This window comes from Vicugna pacos, chromosome 8 (genome assembly GCF_048564905.1).
Source record: "Vicugna pacos chromosome 8, VicPac4, whole genome shotgun sequence".
Lineage (NCBI taxonomy): Eukaryota > Metazoa > Chordata > Mammalia > Artiodactyla > Camelidae > Vicugna > Vicugna pacos.
The window spans coordinates 8,088,432-8,112,444 of record NC_132994.1 but is presented as its reverse complement, the minus strand read 5'-3'; the positions used below and the strand labels follow the sequence as shown (position 1 = coordinate 8,112,444).

Below are 24,013 nucleotides of genomic sequence, written 5' to 3'. Positions count from 1 at the left end.
CTTGAGGTATCTTAGATCGCCATTTGGCTTCTTCCTTTGAAAGGAGGTCCTGGCCATGGGACCCAGGAACTCCTGCATCCGAAGCATGCCACCCATCTACCCATCAGCTACACCCTTCCCCGCCCCACAGTAGCCTTCAAGCACACACAGGAGAACAGTCAACCTCCGTGGATGTTCACCAACCTACCGGACTCATCAGGTTGCTCTGCCGCAAGCACAGACGGCAGGGTCTCGTCTTCGGTTGTCTCGTCTGGAGCGCCTTCGTCAGCGACGAGTGTCTCAGCACGGGTGCCGTCCCGTTCTGCTTTGGGCTCGGGCACCCCTTCCTGTGAAAACAAAGCAAAGGAACCCCACAACCCACCTTGAGAAACCATCCGACTCCTGCACTTGGCCATTCAGTCTGTCAGTTCGGTGAGGCAGCAACCAGTCACTGCCTGTGTCAAACCACAGGCATCACCCTGGCCAACAGCTGGGAAGACACACGAAAGACACATTCTGCTCCGTGTTGTTACCAGACGCAGGGACACGGGAACACCCATCAGCACGGCAAAGGGCCATTCAGCAGCCTATCGACAGCCGACGCGAACGGACAGGCAGGGCCCAAAGGACAGAAGAGTCTGGGGCAGGGCTCGGCTCGGGGAACGCTGGGAAGACCGCACCGTGTCTTCAAAGGCAGGCCGAGCGCAGAGGGGGCAGGCTGAGGGACTCGAGGAGGGGCAGCTTGAGCCAAAGGACGAGGTGGGAAACGGCACGGGAAGTCACACGGAACACCGGGAACACACTTGGGTGGGAACGGAATGGGAAGACCCCACTGGCAAGACTCAGTAAACTGAGGCACCAGTCCACTCATCGAAACCGAGGAGGGCCAAAACGACAAGGCGAAGCGGGAGACCTCTGAAACCTGACCGAACTGGCACGGGGAGCTATCTATATGCAGTGACTTGGACTAACCTACCAGGGAAAAGCAGTGCAAGCAAAGAATGGAGACACAGACACCGCTCTCCGTAGGGGAGCGTGGAGAACTAACGCAAGTGTACTGTGCCCTGGTGAGACCGAAAGCACAGAATGACTTAGTTAGCTTGGATTACAAAAGGGGAGTCAAGAACCGCGACGGGGAAACGCAAACGTCGGGACGCAGGGGCGATGCATCCATCCGCTCATGTGCACTAGGGACCCTCGACGGCTAGGTGCTACAAGACGACGTAAGTCAAGAAAACGAGATGGTACCTCCTCGCCAGGGGTGCGTGCGTCCTCCTCCGGTCCCGAGGGGAAAGGTGACTCTTCACCTAGAGGGTGCAGTCACACAAAGATTATTCAGAGACATCACTGACCACTTTGACCTCCACGCACACACACACACACACACACACACAAACCCGTGAAGCCTAACTCCACCCAAGAAGCTTTCCGTAAACTAACGTGGCCCAAGAGCATTTCAGAGGACTGAGGCAGTTTCTTGAGGGAAGGCCTGCTTGTGTTAGGGGTATGTGTGGAGACAGTGGGCAGAAGGAAAACAAGACGGGAGTACTGCATGGGGTATGTGGACCTACAGCCTTGAGGTATCTTAGATCGCCATTTGGCTTCTTCCTTTGAAAGGAGGTCCTGGCCATGGGACCCAGGAACTCCTGCATCCGAAGCATGCCACCCATCTACCCATCAGCTACACCCTTCCCCGCCCCACAGTAGCCTTCAAGCACACACAGGAGAACAGTCAACCTCCGTGGATGTTCACCAACCTACCGGACTCATCAGGTTGCTCTGCCGCAAGCACAGACGGCAGGGTCTCGTCTTCGGTTGTCTCGTCTGGAGCGCCTTCGTCAGCGACGAGTGTCTCAGCACGGGTGCCGTCCCGTTCTGCTTTGGGCTCGGGCACCCCTTCCTGTGAAAACAAAGCAAAGGAACCCCACAACCCACCTTGAGAAACCATCCGACTCCTGCACTTGGCCATTCAGTCTGTCAGTTCGGTGAGGCAGCAACCAGTCACTGCCTGTGTCAAACCACAGGCATCACCCTGGCCAACAGCTGGGAAGACACACGAAAGACACATTCTGCTCCGTGTTGTTACCAGACGCAGGGACACGGGAACACCCATCAGCACGGCAAAGGGCCATTCAGCAGCCTATCGACAGCCGACGCGAACGGACAGGCAGGGCCCAAAGGACAGAAGAGTCTGGGGCAGGGCTCGGCTCGGGGAACGCTGGGAAGACCGCACCGTGTCTTCAAAGGCAGGCCGAGCGCAGAGGGGGCAGGCTGAGGGACTCGAGGAGGGGCAGCTTGAGCCAAAGGACGAGGTGGGAAACGGCACGGGAAGTCACACGGAACACCGGGAACACACTTGGGTGGGAACGGAATGGGAAGACCCCACTGGCAAGACTCAGTAAACTGAGGCACCAGTCCACTCATCGAAACCGAGGAGGGCCAAAACGACAAGGCGAAGCGGGAGACCTCTGAAACCTGACCGAACTGGCACGGGGAGCTATCTATATGCAGTGACTTGGACTAACCTACCAGGGAAAAGCAGTGCAAGCAAAGAATGGAGACACAGACACCGCTCTCCGTAGGGGAGCGTGGAGAACTAACGCAAGTGTACTGTGCCCTGGTGAGACCGAAAGCACAGAATGACTTAGTTAGCTTGGATTACAAAAGGGGAGTCAAGAACCGCGACGGGGAAACGCAAACGTCGGGACGCAGGGGCGATGCATCCATCCGCTCATGTGCACTAGGGACCCTCGACGGCTAGGTGCTACAAGACGACGTAAGTCAAGAAAACGAGATGGTACCTCCTCGCCAGGGGTGCGTGCGTCCTCCTCCGGTCCCGAGGGGAAAGGTGACTCTTCACCTAGAGGGTGCAGTCACACAGATTATTCAGACAACACTGACAGCTTTGACCTGCTCACACACACACACACACACACACGTGAAGCCTAACTGCTTGCAAGAATTTTTCCGTAAGTTAACGTGACCCAAAAGAATTTCACAGGGAAGATGCACTTTGCTTAGGAAAACCTTGGTCTTTTGTTGGCTATGTATTGCGGTAGTTGGGAAATGGAAAAGAAACAGTAATGGATATGTTATCTGTATCTACAGACTTCAGATATATTTCATTAGCTTTTGTATTTTTGTTTTTAATGGAGATACTGGGTATTGAATCAAGGAACTCCTGTATCTGAAGCATGCGATCCATCTACCAATCAGCTATTCCCTTCCCTCACCCTGTAGTGGCTTTTAAGCACAGAGAGAAGAAAAATCAAACTCCATAGATTTTACTATTTTACTGGCCATGTCAGTGTTGTCTTTTCCATCCACAAAGGTCAACTTCTTCTCATCTATTGGCTCCTCTGGAGCACCTTCATCGCTTGCATCCGTCTCAGTACCGTTTTCTTGTTTCTCTATTTCTGGCTCGGTCATCCCTCCCTATGCTTTAGGTCATGACCAGAGAGCCCTAATACTCAAATCTAATCTTCTTGCTCTTTTCCTCAAAATTCCCTATGGAATCCCTGCAGCACATGTTGCTCATTTCCAACCTGACATCCATTGTTTTTCTTCCTTCTTGTTGCACAATTGCAACTTTACTTTGATATCTTTTTATCCCAATATACAAAGAACGTAACCTCCCCCCAGCTCCCAAAACAGAACTGACTTCTAAGATAATGAGTGAAACTACCTTTCCTTCACCAGAGGCTCATTTAGGAATGAGTATGTGATATAACCCAGCCAGTAAAATATCCGGGGAAGGCTATTGTAAGCATCCTACTGTTCTTCGTTATTTGTAGGAAAAGAGGTAGACAAAAGCAGTCCTTCTGGCCTTTGGATATTCCCATGTGAGAATATAATGCCAGGAGCTGCTGCCAACCAGCAGACCAGGAAAGGAGACGTCAAACACCGGCAGCCTCACAGCTGAAGGAGGGACATCTGGGATGCTGATGGCATCATGAATCATCTGCACAATCCTACTTCTTCTTGTTTTAGCCACTGCCCCTCAGGTCTATTATTCGTTACAGCAAGCAGCATTCCGATACATTTCCCGGGGTCTACAGGAGACCTACTCTTCTCTGTAGAACTAGAAGGACTTCCCAGAGTGTGCCTGAGCTCTGCATTCACCTCGTTCCCAACCACGCCCACGGCATCCTTTTTGGGCCAACTTCATGAAACTCATGAATCCCCTTGAGTTCCCTGGCACATCTTTGCCTCTCCCTGCTGTTCCTTTGGCCAAATGTCATCTTGAAAGTTGTTCCTCCTACCAAACACTGTCCTTCTCTCTGCTTCCCTGGCAAACTTCTCGCCCTGCATGCTTCCCTCCAATCCTGCCCACTTTTTCAAGAGCCATTTCCTCACCATGAACTTAAAGCATTGGGCACATATGAAATACCAATGAAAGATACAGAAAGACACTTATGAAGCCCTAGGGGCCCTGGGACACAGGGAGCAGAGTCACCGAGAGGGACTCACAAACATGACGATAAGTGACATGCTCCTGGGGGGCGGGGCTGCATGTTAAATGTCTGCATTTTGTAACATCAGGTTCGTGCTTAGCACCTATGAGACACTTGACAGCCATTTATGTGGGAAAAAATGACCTAAAAAGTGATAATAATTATCAGATCAATGAGAATGCTTCCTTTCAAAACTCTACTTTAAAAAACACAGAAAACAACCAGGGACAACTGTGTCGTATTCTGATTGCCTTAAGGACAAGAACTACCAGTTCCATCTCTGTGTCTCCCATAACTGGCAACGCCAACCAGCAGAAGCTCTTTGCTTGTCAGGGGCTGGCTGTGTTACAGGGGCCCCCACAGAGCGCAGCAGTGTTCATGCGCATGGGAAGCATTTTTGTGCTTTTACTGCAGTTTCTTAAGTCCTGTGTTGGGCTATTTGAATATTTATGATGAAAATCCTTTAACTGATGGCAACAGAGCAGCTGGTTCTAACAAAATTAGTTTCATGACAAGTATCCAAGAATAAGAAGAGGAAGAGGGAGGAGGAGAAGGAGGAGAAAGACAGGAATATATCTGGTTGTCATTAGGTCAGCATATCACATTCTGTTCGCACTTATGAGGAATGAAGTTGTAAGAGTGAGACCTGGTTGGTGTAAGGATGGGAAAAATGACCAGTGCTTCTCCACAAGGCACTGCTTTCCGGACTTCTGTACTGTCGCTGGGTACTTTTCAACAACAATCTCTTACTGGTGTGCTGCGCACTGGCTCAGCTTTGCAGTACTCACGGGTTGCCAAAGCGTTAGAGTACCAGGAAGGGATTACTGACTTCTCCCTTTTAAAGACAGTAACTTTTTAAGTGAGATGAGTCACTATGCAATAACTAACCTTCATTTCCCCAGTGTAACCCATTAGATCCAGTTCTATGAGAAGTCCAGTGTGTTATAGTGTGGTTGATGGAGGAAATGGACAACAAACTTAAAGATCTGTTTTCCTTCTTTACACAAAGACAGAACATGGGATTTCAGGGGCTGTGTTTAAATACATGAATTTCTTTCCAGACAACACTGTCTCAGGGTTTAAATGACCTACAATTAACTTCCTAAATAATCTGGAACAGTAGAGCATTAAGGGAGAAATTAATTGTAAAAATCAAGGTATACATGGAATTCCCACACTGGCTGTTCTGACTGCTCTGTCATGATCAGCACTGCCTCACTCTCACTTTCTCCATCTATGGCAGGACCACAGAGAGTCACTTACAATCAGAAGTCTTCGCCAGGCTGGTAGTTTGAAAGGGTCTTTCACGTCTCCTTTCGTCTTTGTGTTCGCTATGTTAAAAAAAGTAATCGATAAATATTACTCTTGAATGCCAATATGAAAATAATGACCAAAGATACTAAACTCTTACATTATTTCATACAATAGCAGAGCTAATATCAAACCTTCAATGGTCCTGTATACCTCAAATTTCTAAGTTCTATACACTTGTTCTTTAACATGTAATTTAAGGAGAAAAAAAAGTCAGGTTAAGTAGTCATGAGTTGAGGGCAGGATAGCTCATGAAGTGAACTAGACTTAGTCTGACACACGGAAAGGATCTTGAACTCAGAAGTCCGAGCTCTGTAACCAACAGCTATTTGTTCCCGGAAAAGTTGTTTCTCATCAGCTCAAAGTGTTCCTCTATAAAACTGGGATCTTATAGCCTTAATTCCCAATACTATTCAGAGGATTTAATGACATAATATACCCCCACAATGCTCTGAGAAACGGTGAAGAAATTGAATAAATCCTTCTTGAACTTTAATGCCAGAACTATTTTAGCACCCCAAATAAAAACCAATGTGTGTTTTTTCATAGGTATGCAATATTCAAAGGTGCAGTTTTCAGAAAATGTTCCAAGTTATGGTGATGAGCCGTCCTTTTTCAGGGATTATAATTCAGGGCACCTCAGCTATTACATGTTTTGTAGCTGTATTTGTAAGTACAGGACGTCACACAAGCAATGCATGAGAACTATACAAGCTGTCGCCCTGCAGTCTGAGTGTGGGTCACGAGGAAGGCTGAGGAGCGTGGGTCAGCACGGGCATCCTGGGAGGAGAGGTCACACAGGACCAACTGCAGGGCCACATTCTGTTTTCTTTTCTTCTTTTAAAATGATGTTATTAAAGGTCTTTAGAGAACAACATGCACAGCGCAGACCCAGCTGCCAACGAGACCCTGCTGAGACCAGTTTTCATACCGACGCTGCAGCAACAGAATCGAGGGGAACAACAGAATGGCTAGAAAGCCCTCCTCCCCACCCCAACCCCAGTGACCTGTGGAAGACGGGTGTCACTTTGACCTCAGGGAATCCCTTCGCTTCTTGGAAGATTCCAGAGGAAGAGTACAGAGGAAAGCCCTCAAGGCAAAAGACAGGATTTTCTGCTCAATTAAACACTTTAAGACCCAAATAGCTGCTTAGAAAAATCAGTTATGACATTGAAATACAGAACACGAGGATGCTGAAGGACAAAGGGCTCAGAGGCCCTGAGATAAAGGATCCTGGGCCACTGCTGCATCTCACTAGTCTGGCCTTTGGCGTGATTTCCAGCTCATGATGGGCACAGCTCACTGCCATCCCCCAACTGCCTGCACCCAACTCGGAACTCTCACCTGTCGTGTGACAAGTAACACTTATTTTCAACCTCAGTTTAGTGATCATCGCCATTTTAGTGTAAACACTTACGTATTAAAACCACTAATAAGAGCATATCCTTCTACACTCCATGCCTAGGTATCTTGAGGAAAGACATCAATGCCTTGTTGAAGAAGAAGCCTGACCATATTTGGTGATTCATCATTTACAGCAAGCATGAGGGCTGTTCTAAAATCAGGGAAGAAAACCCACCCCCTCCCCAAGGAATTTACTTAACTTTCTCCAACAGCTTATTTGATATATTGTACCTTGACCATCTCTGTAAGACTGATCATATACATGCTCAAGTGTTCATCTCGGCAAGTTACCTCAAGGCCAAAAGCAAGCCACAAAAAAGCAGCCCCCTGTCCTCCTGGGGTAACACAGAGACGAACTTGCAGATTTAAAGTCCTCTGATGGACAAGAAATGATGCTGAGGTCACTTATGTCAAGTAGGGAAAGATTTAAATAAAGATTTCCCCATTTCTTGATGAGTCTGAAATTTTATAGTTTAAAATCAGCTAGAGGTCAGGAAAACAAAAGCTGTTTGCAGGCTTCAAACAATAATATGAATAATGAAAATAGTCCCGGTTGCAGTGAATCATGCTGAGAAGCATGTGCTTGGCCCTGAATTAAATACCGTATGTATTTCCTTCTTACACACAACCCCCCATAAAGGATGTACTCCTGTCCTCCTTTACATATCAGGAAACTTATCTGTCGATAAGAAGTTATGTTCCTCAGGGAACACACCTGACAAACAGGAAAGCTAGGACTTAAACCTGGTCTGGATCTAAAGCTCAACTCTTTCCTCTTTATCATCTACCACTGCCTTGTCTGCTTTAAAGGAAATGTTTATTCAATCACTAAAGCTATCTTTCCTGTTTCTACCATTATCAATTAAAAATAAAATCATCAAAATGAACAAGAATTGAGAAAGGATAAAAACGGATGAGCCCATAGGATCCGGTAATGGTGATGCACACTCGTGTGTGATAACCTAAAAATATCAGTATTCTTCAAAGATAGTCATTTCAAGCTAATAGTCATCTAAAAGATAAAACAAATTCCTCTATGTTTAACCTTCATCTTTTAAGAAAAAACCTATACACAGTAGAAATTTAAACATTATTATAAAAGAATTCAGATATTCAATGTTCTATCATAACATCAATTAAAATTGGAATTCATACTAATAAAATGAAAGTGATCTCCCTGACCTATGAGAAGATCATATGATCAAAAGAATCAGGTTGCAAATGACATCAGTCAATATTATAAAGGAAGAGGAATCCTGTTCTATTCTGTTCTTTGTGACACCCAGTCGGAATTGCTTTTCTCCCTAACCGAAGATGTGTGGATTCTAAGTTAATCATTTTATTAATTTAAGTTTTCTAACTGATACTGCTCGGGAACAACAGCAAAGTTTTTTTTTTTAAAAGGTAACAAACTACTGTACCTTTTCGTCTTCTCAACTGTAGGCATGTGTGCCTGTTTTTCCTTTAAAAAGTCTGCCATTAGCTGCCTGTTGTTCCTTCTGGCAAGTAACAGTGGTGTCAGGTCATCCTGTAAAACAGCAAAAACAGTGTATAATGTACAAAATTACATATTTCAAAACTGAATGTAAAAACTTGTAAGTCTCTGAACATAAACATATCATGTAAAGTAAATACAAAGTAGCCTCTTCCTCCTCACCCCTCTGGGCTCCTACTCTTTAAAACACTCCTCCTTGAGCTCTTCAGAAAGTTCACCGTGAAGTCATTCTCTAAAACTCACTTCAAGCACTTACTGGTTCCAAGAGCCTTTGCTTCTGCCAGGCCTTCTGTCGCCCCCTTACTGCTCTGTGACTGCGCTCAGCGCTCTCAGCACTGCTCCACAGGGAGCCATGTAGCTACTGAGTCAAGCGCAGCTCTAAGGAGCCACGCGGAGGAGAAAGACATCACACTGTCTGCAGTGAGCATAACCTGTACAGATTTGACCACGACCAACCTCATCAGGTTTAAAGACATTCCGATGGGAATATGATTATTTGCATATTCATGAAAAGAAAAAGTTTGTTTTAAAAATCAACTTATAAGTTCTAATTTGAAAAATTCAATCCCATGCGTGAGATTATTATACAATATGAAATAGATTATAAATTTAATATACACTGCCTTTAAAACCTCAAAATCATTATCAAAATATACTGTAAAACAGGAATTGTCAAATCAAATGCTTACAGAGGCAAAGTAGGGGACCCATGTTCAGTGAAGGTCCCAGGTGAGGACGGCAAAGTGGAGAACACACACCCCACTGACTAGGGGCTGCCTCTGCACAGCAGACCACACGGGAGCCTGGGCTCACGGGGGACTAGATTTGTTCCTTTAGTTCAAGTCTGAAATGTAGATTTCTGCACGAGTCTCCTAAATTTTAAACGTTGACTCAACGTGTGGAGGCCAACTGAACATATCCAGGGGCCATGTTTCGTCTATAGCCCACTTGTGTTTGTATGTTTGCTGTGTTTCCAAACAGTTGGGTATGAAGCAAATATTTGGATGTAAAACCTTTCCTTCCTTTAGTAGCATATGTCCTACCAAAAAAAAAAAAAAAAACTGGGCCCCAACATGTCATAAAAAGTGCTGTTAAGACTCATAATACCTACTTTAAGAACTTTTCCTATGACTACTCAGACTACAATCTGTATCGCAGTCTCCCTTATTGTTAATCATATGGATGTCTAGTTCATAAGATGCCTGAAACTACATTCTTAAAACAATTCCCTTCTGTTAGTAACCTCCTGGGTTTTGATGTTTAAAACTGCCATCTTGCATGGTGTATTCATATAGAATGGAATACTACTCGGCCATAAAAACAATGAAATCCTGCCATTTGCAACAACATGCATGGGACCAGAGATTATCATCCTGGATGAGGAAAGTTGGAAAGAGAAAGACAAACCCCAGGTGATATCACTTAATATGTGGACTCCAAACTATGACACCAATGAACTTACTGAAGAAACAGAAACAGACTCACAGATGTAGAAAACAAACTGATGGCTACCAGAGAGGAAAGGTGGTGGAGGCGGGGTAAGTTAGCAGTTTGGGAGTAGCAAATACAAACTACTGCATATAAAATAGATAAACGACACCGTCCCACTATACAGTACAAGGCCCTGTATGCGACATCCTGTAGTCAACCAAAGCGGCCAAGAATATGAAAAAGTGTGTGTGTGTGTATATAACTGAATCACCGCTATAAAGCAGAAACTAACACAACACTGTAAATCAAGTATACTGCCATTTTTTTAAAAAACCCACCATTTTAATGATGCAGGTGCTCAGTGAATCTAACAGATATATTGCAAGATTCGGTCACACAGATTTAACCAACAGAAGGGTCATGATTTACTATCACTGCACTCAGGAAACCCTGTTGGCCTAATGCCTTGGTTGGTAACAAAAGGTGCAAAATCCTTAAAGGGCTCTACTTATTAAATCATTCACCAGAAGCAAATTTCTAAGACTCTTTGAGTGACACCGAATGATCAGTGATTGGAAGGAAAAAGGAGTTATTCTTCAAGCCCACAGATACTGCCAATAATACTCGTTTTAACTTGTCAAGCACAGAAGTAGGGATGGATAGAAGTCAGACTTCTGTGGCTGGACAGGAGAGCACTGAAGGACGCCGCATCTGTCACACTCCCACTCTTCTAGAGAGGCCTTCTGTTCGAGAGCTGTGAACTGACACGTAGTACATGTAGCCATTCAACAGTTCTCACCCAAGGGCTGTATCAGAATCTCAAGGAAATCTTTCGACTACCCGTGCCCAGGCCTTACTACATTTATTCACTCAAAATCTTCAGGGGACAGCCTAGGCTTGAACATTTTTGGAGATGCTGCCAGGTGATTGTGGTTCACTGGCACGATTTTAGCTGAGAACTCGCACAGGAGACAACCGACCAGTTCGGACTCATCGCTTTCCCACGGGGCCAGTTCCTTCCCTCATCTGAGGATTTGCACAAACAAAGAAATGTTGAGGCATAAAAGTCACTTAACAAAACTGCATTTCATTCTCCTGGGTAGACAGCAGTACAACAGGGACTACTCAGATCAGAAGCAACTTGATTTCATTATCTCTGCATTCTTTACTTCCCATCAAGACATCCTAGATTTGACAGCCAACTCTAGACTCTTATCTAAGAGGCTGTTTCTGCCAGAATAGGACACTGGGTCAGTTTGTTATCTGTTCTTCTTATTTCCCACGGACTCACCCCCTGTTCACCACCAGTGTCATTTCCTCAGAGTCCCCATAAAGCTGATGTCTCGGCAAGTGTACAGTTCACTCACACTCTTTCCCAAGATGACAATGTTTCTCCCCAACAAGTGAAGAACAGCTTGCCCAACTACATAAACAGAAGGAAAACAAAAACCTCCTCTTGCTATTTCCCAATTTCCACACTAGCCTGCATATTTCAACTGCTCAATCCATAGTCTGTTTCCTTTTATTTCCCCTTAAGCCTTGGGCAATGAGACAGAAATCAGTTTTAGATAAATTCTTTGTTTTAATAAAACAGAAACTTGTCCATAGCAGCAAGAAGTTGATTACACTGTCAGATGTTTTTGTTTTGCTTCAGTGTTAAGACAAAGTCTATTTCCAAGGAAAGTTTTGCTTTCTTTGATTTTTACACCAAAGAGAAAAAAAAGCGAGTGGGTAAAACCTGAAAAGAATTTTTTTTTACCTGCAACAAATGCAACGTTTGCACAAATATCTGCCATAAATAAACAAAAGAAAGCTGCACCTTCTAATGCTTCTTTGCAAATCTCATTATTTAAAGTGAAATCTTAGACAAGTTCTTTCCAAATATTTTCACTCAGGAAGTGCCTGAGCCTCCAATACGTAAAACTGCACCTACTATGTCAGCGGAGGGCATTCCTGGCAGGGCTGCAGTGGCGGGAGGTAACAGATGTCCTGGAGCAAAAGCAGGCGGACCAGCTTTGCCATCACCTGCTGCCCACAAAGAGCCACAGCCCCACTGAGGAGCTACACCAGGCTAAGCGTGGAAGACCCTAAGGTGTACGTGGTGGGCCACATGGACACCAGCACCAGTGAATGCCCTTGCCGGTTGTCAAACATGACCTGACTGACCTCACTTGCCCTGATCCTATTACCGGGGGTCCTGGGGTGCTCAGGGCCTGTGGCCTGCTGCCTCCCCTGCCCATGTGCACTCACCCAGCTCCCCTGCTGCATACTGAGCCTCCCTCCTCCCACCCATCCCCAGTAGCCACCCCGCCTCTTAAGGCAGCCAGCCCTCATCATCATTTCACTCCCCCCTGGCCTTCATCTTCTATGGCCTCTGAACCTACCACCCACTCCCAAGCACTTCCTAATGGGGAGCTGTTCCTTCCAGGGTAGCACAGGTGCTGGGTGACAGAGCTCTGCCTTTCCTGTGGGCATCACCTTTCTCTAGCCCCTGGCGTTGGCTTTGGACTTGTTTCCATGGTAACAGGGCCTGATGTAGTCTATTCGGTACATGTATTAGAAATAAAACACCTGTGGCTAAAAAAGAACCTGTATTTGAAATACTCTGTCAAGAAAGCGAGTGGAGCTATACCTGATTTTTCATGTCCATGTCCGCGGCGTGGGACAGCAGCTTCTCCGCGATAGACGCGGTGTCGAGGCATGCCGCATAGTGGAGTGCGGTGTTGCCAAGCACATCTGCGGCGTTGACGTTCGCTCCACTTTTCAGGAGGATCTCCACGCACTCCTCCGCCTCGCACTGTACGGCCTGTCGGTATCATGCCAAGAAACAGACTGTAAGTGCCAGGAATTCCAAGTCAACATGCCACAAGTCCCAGCGGTTCATTATGCTTAAACCAAACCAATTCAGTTTTAAGTCATTACATGGACTCCACCTCATGTGGGCACGGCTGGCTGCTACACACCTTGATCAGCGCCGTCCTTTTCTTCCTGTCCCGGGCATCGATCTGGCAGCCTCGCTCCAGAAGAAGAGTCACCACGCCTCCATGGCCATTGGCAGAGGCCAAATGGAGGGCCGTCCTATGAACGGGAGACAACTTTTTAGGACATTAGAGCGTAGTAGTTCAAACATACAATTACTCATATCACTGGAAACATTCAATAGCATGCTCTTCCTACCCCTTTAAAAGAAATACTCAGTTTCCTTATGCAGGAAGAACACTATTTATAAGCTCTTATTACTCACCACATTAAAGGAAGAACAACCTGTTTGAATAGTAAGCATGACCTCGAGATTCAGCTCAACTTGGGCCGGACTTCTACTTTAACTGTCACTTACAAGCTGCCACTTAGCCTTTCTGTGCCTCAATTTCCTCATCAACCAAACAGGGATGAAGTAGGAGTTATCTCACAGGACACGGCTGTGATGCTTCAGTGAAAATCCATGCAAAGTGTTTGCAACAGTTCCTTGCACAAGTAACAGCTCAGTTGCTGTCTGACAATATAATCATGACTCACTACTATTTTACAAAGACAGCATTTCAATGAAGTAAAATGGTATCACACCTACTTTGCTTCTGTAAGGATCAGAGAGAACACTGGACTTCAATGATTCTAAGATGCTCATTTTCTCACAGTTTAACATCTCTGGCATGGGAAGGCAATTTCAAATTCATCATGTCTTACAACCATAATTGGTAGTATTTTTTAAAACTGTTTCTCATTTTTCCTGTTGGTCTAATTATTGGAGTATCTTTTGGTCTCCGGTTGCATTTTTGTTGTTGCGGAAGTATAGTTGATGTATAACACGGTGACAGAAATTACAGGTGTACAGTTCAGTGATTCACAACCTTTCAAAGTTATACTCCACTTGGAGTTATTATCAAACAGTAGCTATACTCCCCGTGTTGTACAATATATTCTGGTAGCTTCTTTTAAATCTTACAGTTTGTGCCTCTAAGTTCCCTACCCCTATACTGCCCCTCCCCGCTTCCCTCTTCCCACTGTGAACCACTAGTTTGTTCTCTGTATCTGGGAGTTGGCAGCACTTAACAAATTTCCTTATTGGGGCATAAAATAGTGGGGCATTTGACAACCTATGGTGCCTTTCAGTAAGTGCAATGATGGTCCATGCCGCAGGTCTACTGCAGTTCTTGTCACATGGGTGGCATTTAAATCAACTTTAGACCTTAAAAACATGATAGGCAATATTGTAAATCAACTAGACTTCCATTTAAAAATTGTGAGTTACACATGCTGTTTTGAATTCTTGTGATGAAATTCAAACATCTGTGTAGTAGACAAAGACAAAGCGTTACCCTTCTTGATATCAATATGTGCTGTAAATTTCCACAAATTACTGATTTACCAACAGTTGAAAAAACAGATAAATGAATGGATCGGAACATGCCCAAACACCCAAGTCTATGTAAGACTTTAGAACTTGTTACTGATGAAATTTCATATAAGGGAAAGAGAAGTTATTCATGCGTGATGGAGAAACAATCTATTTAGAGGAAAGTAGCTAGATTTTTATCTCACATACATAAGTGTAAGACGTATGGATAAACATTTTTAAATATACAAAGTGAGAAAAGTACCAGAAGAAAACATAAATTTCTATCTATACATTTTTTATGCTGACAAAGACATTCCAAAGAAGGACTTCAAAAGCAAGAATTCTGGAGGTTGATTGAACAACATAAAAAAAAAATTAAAACCCTGTAGATCAGAAAATAAGATTAACAAAAAAACCCAACAATGTGCCTTTAAAAGATGTACAGTGTATTTGTGTCAGACAATATGTTCATTTTTACTGACAAGTCTTTGAAAGCAACAAGCAAAAAAAGCCTGTAATTTGAATTTGGTTTATGGAAAATTCAATAAATATGGGAAGACCAGAGATTTAAAGAAAATGAGTCCACGTGTTCAAGAGCACAGCTATCTATCTCCCCACTTCAAAGTTGTCCTCTAAGGTCCTTCAGTAAAGAATGTATGTACAAACGTGTACACTGATATAAAATGGATCTTGAATTTTATTCCAAGAAGTTTTATCCCAGAGGCTCACCTATCATGGCAATTATTTTTCTCATTACACACTTTCCTGTATATAAAAGTGTACATTCAAAATAAGATGCCATTTTTATCTTTATGTTGAATCTGGTCTCTATTATTACTGCCATGCAGTTAAGTCACTGAAAAACTGTCAGGAAAGTGCTCTCTAAGGGGAATTATGAGTGGGTCCAAAACCAGCTCAAGCTTTAGCCGCCTATAAAGTTTGCTGGCCACTGGACCCCACGCTGGTTTCCAGGAGCCTCAGAGGGAAACTGACAGCTGGGCCAGGCCCCCGGCCCCCGGCCCCTCCCAGACCCGCCCCGCCCTGTCCTGCCACCCCTGTGACCTGTTCTTTCTATCACGCTCGTCCAGGCCATTCTGTCTCAGGAGGAGTACTCGCTGGACCTTCTGACGTCTCCAGCACAGGCAGCTCTATGGATCTTTTTTAGGTCCCTCCTGTGAATGTGGTAGCCAGGCTGCGAGTTCCTGCGGTCTCTCTGAGGGCTGATGGTACAGCCCACAGGCGACTCGCAGCTCGCACGGCAAACGCAAAAATATCGGCTCATTATCTCTACAAGTAGGCTTTCCACCACCACTGGGGTCTGGCTGGGAAGCTGTGTCCATTGGATTCTATCCGTACACAGTAACCGCAGCCTAGCAACGCCAATGCAGTGCCCGTGCGCCTCGGAACCCCGAGCCCCTACCCGTGCGCACAGAGGCCCTGAGGCCCAGCACGCCCTGCCCGCACGTGCCAGCCCCAGGCATCTCTGATCTCTGCCACTGCTTCTGGGCCACACTGCTTTCCTTTCAAATATTGCTGCTACTTGGCTGGCTGGTTCAGGACATTTGCAGAATTTAGACTCACCCAAGAAAGACGTGTTGGCATGTGACTGGTCATGGAGTGGTGTGGAGCTTCAGGATGCTGAGGGCCTCATCCCCCGGAGAGCTCCCCCCGAAAACTCTTTCAACCTCCTTGCCCTTCAGTTTATTCCTGTTGTCAACTGAAATAAAGTCACACAATGAGAGAGTTCTGGGTGAAGTCATATTGGCGGCAAAATGAAAGCTCTGAGAAATTCTTCCAAAGAAGCAAAGGGAAAACTCAGTGTCATACAGGATTTCAGTGAAGGGGGGCACATGCAGTCAAGCACACACTCAGGCAGAAGCTGCTGCTAGTCATGAGGAGCAGATGTCATCATCAATGATTTTCGTACTTTTCTAGATAGAAGATGCAAGACTTTGGGCCATAAAATCTTCTCCTGAAAATACCTAACTGTCTGAAGGCCTGTTCAGCCAGTTTTCAGAGAGCACAGAGTGCCTCACTCCTGACCTCTGCCATGAACTCCTCTCACAGAGTGTTGGAGGTGAGCGGTGGCAGCGGCTCCTGATTGAATCCAAGCAGAGTTAGCTGGCGAGTGCCAACCCGATCCGATCCTTGGAGAGGCATGTGCCAAGTGCCACTTTTTAGTTAGCACCTTCCACATGCCTATGGGCCCCAGCCGCTCTCCATGGAAAGTAGCAGATGCAACAGCAGAAAGCTCTTTTCATCGTTTCAGAGACTGTAGCAATGTGGGTCTTTCAGTTCAAACTTAAGAGAAACTGATGCACATTCTCCAGATGAAATGAAAACGTGTTTCCACGGGCCTGCTGACCCTTCCCTGTGGCTCAGCCTTATGTTTTCACATTTGCTTCACTTTTATTTTTTGCTTTGATTTTCCACCAAATACATCTTTCATCAATCCAAGATTTGTTTTGGAACATGGGGTAACATTGGAGAATGTTTTAAAAATGATTATTCACTTGTCCCAAACAACCCATCTTTTCTCAGCTGTACCACTTCAGCTTGCATTCAGTTCTCAGAGGTTTTTTTCCATTTCTGGGTTTTCCATTCTGTTCCACTGAATGGTCTGCTGCTTCTAGCATCAGCAGTACACATCCAAACTTCCCCTCCTCATCCTTCCTCTTCAGGATTCTCTCGGAAATGTTTACCTTTACATTATTTGACCTGAATTTTTAACCATCACTATGCCCCCTTAAAAAGAATTCTTAGTTTAGTGAGGCTTTTCATGGTAATTATGTTACGAGAATTAACTGAGAATCAATCTCCTGTAACAGTGTATCCAGGTGCATGGTATGTCTCTCAATTGGTCTCATTTTATGTCCTTCTTTAGCTTATGGTGTCTTTTTTCCTTATGAAAGTCCTGTATATTTCTTGATATATTTATATATGGGTTTTTTTCCATTTCTTTATTGTGATGGTATATTACTTCTTCACTACAATTTATAAATGATCATTGGATGTCTGTGGTTTTATTTATTTTCTTTTGTTTTGCTTTTGATAGCAGGAGTGAAGAAAATGTTTAAGCTGTAATTCTGTTACAGGAGACAGAGGAGACAGTTTCTGGCGGTACTTAAGGCAGGCACAGACTGACTGGTGTAGATTTCACCAGATGTCAAAATTGAAGAACAGTATGCAGATGAAAATTAAAAAATCAAGTAAAATGCAAACGTGGAAGGCAGAGGGGAACAAAGAGGATTGGGGAGAACGTCTGAAACTGAAGAACAATTCTAATGTTTCTGGCAAGGCCAAAGGAAGAGTCCCGGGGCCTTAAAATGCCCAATAAAGAAACCCCACTCCTTCCAGAAATGGGCTTGTACTGTACCCCTACCCTGCTAGTCAGAGGCTAGGAGCAGTTGTGGGAAACATGGCCATGGTACAGACACAGATGTGGGTCCAGGACAGCCACTGGGGCATAGGAATGTGTCCTAAGTGGGCTCCCGGGTTTGCCCAGGACTGGGGGATTCTTGGGACCCAGGACTATCAGTGATAAAATCAAGACAGTCCGGGGGAAACTGGCATGGTTCGCTCCCCTCTCCCTAACACTGTACACCTGATCTGAACATTTTCTTGCCTGGCATAGCCCTCATCTCTGTGGCTCCTTTAGGATCATGGCAGCTTACAGCTGCAAAATGTTTTCACCCTCTTCCTACTTTGGCCATCTAGCCAGAGCAGACAGCATCTGTGATTCTGAGATTCCTTAGGCAGAATGGGGCATTTGTAACTTTTCTTGGTAGCTCTCAGACATTGAAACTCTCGGAGAATGCAAGTTAAAATTTCAGCTCGGTCCTGTTTTACTTCCACACTTTCCCGTCTAATCCGGACTAACCCCTGTGTCATGGGCCCTCCAGCACTGTGAGGGCACAGAGCAGGCCTACTTTAACCCTCCCACAAGGGCCTTTGCTTCCAAGAAGAAAAAGGCAAATGCTGGCACTGAGCTTATTTCCTCATGACTACAGTCAGCCCCTAGTGCATTTACCACCTTCAACAAAAATGGGTGAGCATCTCTGCTTCACAAAGTCTTCAGCCATTTTTACTTGCTCCAGAATATGGGCCAAACGTAGGGCCTCTTAGATTTATAGGGGTTTGGTGCCAAGAAATTGTTACGACCATCCTCTTGGTGGCTGATATTTTTTTCACTGGAAACAAATTGAGTGGCTCAGCCTCCACCCTGAGACCCAAGTGGGTGCTCGTAGGGGAACGAGGTAGGCAGAAGCTTAGTATGACTCTTTAGAACCTGGCATGTGGGGGACTCAGTCTTAGCAGAGTGAGGTACACCTACATCCCCTGTGACTACTGAGGTCTTCCTTGTCGCATATGTATTTTCTTTCTCGTGTTTTGTACCTTTTTAATAGTAAATGTAGGTTGCTTTTGCATAGATATATAGTGTGAATTGTTCCAGTTAAAATAATAAAATAGCTTTAAACATCCTTACAAAAACATGAGATCTATGAAATTTTATCTACTAGATTATAAACTATACAATTAATAAATATAAAATTAAACACTACCCTACAGAACATTTTGGAAGGGACGTGAGGATTCACACTTCATTGGGGGCAGTGGCTAAGAAGACTAAGACCTAGAAATGATCAATTTATTCCGTTTACTAGTCATAAACCATTGCTTTACTGAATGTGAATTATCCTAGGCCAATCATAAAATCATTCAAGAACTAAGCTCCTGTAACCAATACCCCAGAGATAAAAACATCATAAGAGAACACTATGAACAACTATATGAAAACACACTGGACAACCTGGAAGAAATGGACAAGTTTCTGGAAACACACAGCCCACCAAGACTGAATCAAGAAGAAACAGACCACTTGAATAGACCAATTACTAGAAATGAAACAGAAATGTCAATAAAATAAAACATCCCTGTAAACAAAAGTCCAGGACCAGAAGGCTTCACTGGGGAAATCTAACAAACATACAGAACTCAGTGATCCTTCTCAAACTCTTCAAAAAGACTGAAAAGGAGGGAGCACTCCCAAACTCATTCTATGAAGCCACCATCACCCCTATATAAAAACCAAAGACACTACCAAAAAAGAAAATTACAGGCCAGTATCACTGGTGAAAGTAGATGCAAAAATTCTCAACAAAATATTAGCAAACGAAATCCAACAACACATTAAAAAAGATCATACACCATGATCAAGTTGGATTTACCCCAGGGACACAGGGATGGTTCAACATATGCAAATTAATCAATGTGATACACCACATCCACAAAAGAAAGGACAAAAACCACATGATACTCAGTAGATGCAGAAAAAGCATTTGACAAAATTCACCCACTGATGGTAAAAACTCTCACCAAAGTGGGTATAAAGGGAATATATTTCAACATAATACAAGCTATTTACGAAAAACCTACACCCAGCACAGTATTCAGAGTGAAAACCTAAAAACCTTCCCACTAAAATCCGGAACAAAACAAAGACGCCCACTCTCACCGTTTCTATTCAACATAGTCTTGGAAGTTCTAGCCACAGAAATCAGGCAAGAAAAAGAAATACAAGGGATCCAAATTGGAAAAGAAGAGGTAAAATTTACATTATACACATAGGACAAAATGCTATATACACAAAACCCTAAAAGCTCCACACAAACACTTCTAAAGATACTAGAATTCGGCAAGAAAGCAGGATACAAGATTAACATACAAAAATCAGTTGCATTTCTTTACACTAACACTGAATCAACAAGAAAATAAAAGTAAAGGTAGGATCCCTTTTAAAATGCATCTAAAAACCAAATACAATACTTAGGAATAAATCTGACCAAGGAGGTGAAAGTCTTGCACGTGGACAACTACAAAACTTTCATTAAGGAAGTTCAAGCACACTTTAAAAGAACAGAAAGATACCCCATGCTCCTGGGTTGGAAGAATCAGTACTGTTAAAAAGGCCATTCTGCTCAAGGCAATCTACAGATTTCCCCATCAAATTATCCTGGACATTTTTCACAGAACTGGAGCAAATGATCCTGACCCTGAGATTTGCACAGAATCACAAAAGACTCAGAATTGCCAAAGCCGTATTGAAGAAAAAGAATGAAGCTGGGGGAATAACTGCTCCCCGGCCCAAATTCAGACAGTATTACAGGCTTACAATCATCACAACAGCACGGTATTGGCATAAAAAGAGACATATGGATCAACAGAACAGGATAGAGAGCCCAAAAATAAATCCACAGACCTACGATCAATTAATCTTCAACAATGGAGACATGAATCTACAATAGAGAAAAGACAGTCTCCTCAGCAAGTGGTGTTGGGTAAACTGGATAGCAGCCTGTAAATCCCCGTACACAAAACTAAGCTCAAAATGGCTTAAAGACTCACATATACCACAAGACACAATAAGCCTTGTCGAAGAAAATACAGGCAGGACATTCTCTGACATAAATCTTCACAACGTTCTTAGGGCAGTCTACACAGGCAGTGGAAATACGAGCAAAAATAAACAAATGGGACCTAATGCACAGCAAAGGAAACCCTAAGCAAAACTAAACGACAACCTACAGAACGGGAAAAAAATATCTGCAAATGAAGCGACTCACAAAAGCTTAATTTGCAGAACATATAAACAGCACATGCAACCCAACCACCACCACCACCACCCACCACCACCTGATCTGAGAATGGACCTAAACAAGACATACAAATGGCCAACAGGCAGATGAAAACATGCTCAATGTCACTAACTATAGAGTAAATGCAAATTAAAACTACCATGAGGTGTCACCTCACACCAGGCACATCATTTAAAAGTTCATGAAGGATATAAATGCTGGAGAGGGAGTGGAGAAAAGGGAACCCTCCTACACTGCTGCTGGGAACGTAGTTTGGTGTAGGCATTACGGAAAACAGTATGGACAGTCCTCAAAAAGCTAAAAATAGCCTTCCCATATGATTCAGCAATCCCACGTCTCCGTACATATCTGGAGGAAACTCTAATGTGAAAAGACACCTGCACCCCAATATTCACAGCACCGCTATATACAATTGCCAAGACATGGGAGCAACCTAAATAAAGCAACAGATAACTAGACAAAGAAGTTGTGGTCTATTCATACAATAGAGTACCACTCTACAAAGTAAAACATATTAATGATTTTGTCATAAACAATAATAAAAACAACGCCATTCGCAGCAACATGGATGGACGCCCTTCCCCTCCCCACCAGCGGCGCCACCACCCCATGACCATGCAGGGCACCTGCCTCCCGGTAGCCCACTCACCTACAAACAAGTGTCTCAGGAACCTGGGACAGCAGCGGGGAAACGGGCATAGCCCCTGGCAAGCTGGTCGATTAGCCCTCACCGCCCCTGGGGCATGGCCTGGGGGCGGCCTCGGCCGCCCCAGCTTCGCTGGAAGCACGTCCCCGGGTCAGCCTGCTCCCGGGAGGCCGCCGCGGTGCGGCCAGGGAGCGGCTGCTACTGCGGCAGCGGTGATGGTGGGATTTGGGCTGCCCCATGCAACAGCGCAGGACTTGCTCTCATTTCCCGCTGCCGCGGCGCCCTCACTTTGACTGCACGCGCCCGCCTCCCAGGAGCAGACTGACTTGGAAGCTAGGTCACGCGAACATGGGGACATAGAGGCCACCCCCAGGCCAGGCCTTGGGGCAGATAGGAGCAAGTCTACCAGAGCATCACGGCACCCCCTCTACCCCTGCAGCTGCCACCTCCCGCCCAGACCTCTGAACGACCACGCCCGCCTCCAGAGAGCAGGCTGTCCTGGGAACGTGCCTTCAGCGAACCAGGGGCAGCAAGTGCTGCCCCCAGGCCAGGCCGCCCCCAAGGCCAGGCCGCCGGGGAGATCGGAGCGAACAGACCAGCTCGCACGGGCTGAGCCCTCTCCTCGCCGCCGCCGCCAATGCCGCCCCCCCCCCCCCGCACCCTCACAACGCCGCGTCTGCCTCCCAGGAGCAAACCGATTGAGATTCCTAAAAAACCTAAAGATAGGCTTGCCAAAAGCTTTTCATTTCGGGGACAGGCCAACAAGTTCCCAAAGGCCCAGACCTTGCCGGTTATCCCGCCCCAAGTCGCCTGCGCCCAGGAGGGTCCAGGGCGGCCTCCGCTAGGCAGGCAGGTCCGCCTAGGCAGAAAGGCGGTGGGAAGTGCTCCGGGACCGTCCGGCGCCCTCCCACCTCCCCGGGCTGCAGCCGCTTTCCCGAACCCCGGTACGAGCGGCGGCAAAGAGGCGGGGTTCAGGGACTACTAACGGGGGGGGGGGGCACAAGAAACCATGGCTGCAGGCCGCTTTCCCGAACTCGGGTACAAGCGGCGGCAAAGAGGCGGGGTTGAGGGACTACTAACGGGGGGGGGGCACCAGGAATCATGGCTGCAGGCCGCTTTCCCGAACTCGGGTACAAGCGGCGGCAAAGAGGCGGGGTTCAGGGACTACTAACGGGGGGTGGGGGCACCAGGAACCCTGGCTGCAGGCCACGGACCCACTTCAGGTTCCTAATCGGCCGCCCCACCCGGGCATCACCGACGAACCCCTACCTACGCGCCTCCCCAACTGCGCAGCCCAGGCCTCACCTGCCTGCTCCCTGACCTGCGCGCCCCCACCAACGCCCCCTTACCTGCTCGGCAGCAGCAGCAGCGTAGGCGACAACAAGCGGCGGTCCAGACCCCAGGCCGCGTTCCTCCGGAGGGGCTGGTCCAGGAGCACCCGGCTCCCGCCAGCTCCCACACGCTCTGGACGGAGCGCAGCGGCCTCGCATCCTCCGGTCTGTGCGTCCGCGCGTGCGCGCCGCTCCCCTCCTCCTCCTGAGCGCAGCGCGGACGCTCGGGTTGGGTCTTCTGCCATACCGGACCCGAGGAGTGGGGCCTGGCGGGCCTGGGCGGTGGGGCGGATCCCCATCCCCAGCGCCCTCACCCTGCCAAGGACTGGATCTCCGCACCCAGCAAGAACCACCTCTGGCCGGGGCCAGGGCTGGGGACAGGGCCGGGCCACACCCACCGGCTCCACTCCCCCTGCTCGCCGCCCCTCCCACCCCATCGGTGCCTCCACACCCCCAGCCAGGCCCGGTCCCTGACCAGATCCCCAAGACCAGTTTTTTTCCTGCTTACACCGAGATCCCCATCCCCACACCCTGCCCCACTAGGTCGTAACCTACGGCCCCTGCACCCCAAGCTGACCCCTCAAGCCTCAGCCTGGGTTCCCCCACCATCCCGAGATGGTCCCCTCATCCCCGGATTACACCTCAGACGTGTCGCCCGCACTCCGAGCGCCCCTCACTTCGGGCCGGCCCCTTGACCCCCTCAGCCTGTCTCCCCTCACTGTGACATCCCCCCTCAATCCCAGTGCACCCCTATCCTGAGCTGACTTTTTCAAATGCATCTAAAAACTAAATAAAATACTTAGGAATAAATCTGACCAAGGAGGTGAAAGACTTGCACGTGGACAACTACAAAACTTTGGTTAAGGAAGTTCAAGCACACTTTAAAAGAACAGAAAGATACCCCATGCTCCTGGGTTGGAAGAATCAGTACTGTTAAAAAGGCCATTCTGCTCAAGGCAATCTACAGATT

At 46.3% G+C, this 24,013-nt stretch overlaps 2 protein-coding genes across 2 annotated transcripts in view; both read right to left on the bottom strand.

Moving 5' to 3' along the window:
- Nucleotides 1-16,122, bottom strand: part of LOC140697805 (uncharacterized) — a 70,418-nt gene extending 54,296 nt beyond the window's left edge. The window contains exons 1-9 of the mRNA XM_072966272.1: nucleotides 15,992-16,122; nucleotides 13,038-13,152; nucleotides 12,707-12,880; nucleotides 8,570-8,676; nucleotides 5,697-5,764; nucleotides 2,781-2,839; nucleotides 1,741-1,879; nucleotides 1,228-1,286; nucleotides 188-326 (exon numbers count right to left, since the gene is read on the bottom strand). Of these exons, the coding sequence (XP_072822373.1) occupies nucleotides 188-326; nucleotides 1,228-1,286; nucleotides 1,741-1,879; nucleotides 2,781-2,839; nucleotides 5,697-5,764; nucleotides 8,570-8,676; nucleotides 12,707-12,724 (589 nt within the window). The 5' untranslated portion in view covers nucleotides 12,725-12,880; nucleotides 13,038-13,152; nucleotides 15,992-16,122. The remainder of the gene's footprint in view (nucleotides 1-187; nucleotides 327-1,227; nucleotides 1,287-1,740; nucleotides 1,880-2,780; nucleotides 2,840-5,696; nucleotides 5,765-8,569; nucleotides 8,677-12,706; nucleotides 12,881-13,037; nucleotides 13,153-15,991) is intronic.
- Nucleotides 16,013-24,013, bottom strand: part of LOC140697950 (uncharacterized) — a 40,064-nt gene continuing 32,063 nt past the window's right edge. The window contains exon 5 of the mRNA XM_072966356.1: nucleotides 16,013-16,127. Coding sequence (XP_072822457.1) covers nucleotides 16,124-16,127 — 4 coding nt within the window. The 3' untranslated portion in view covers nucleotides 16,013-16,123. The remainder of the gene's footprint in view (nucleotides 16,128-24,013) is intronic.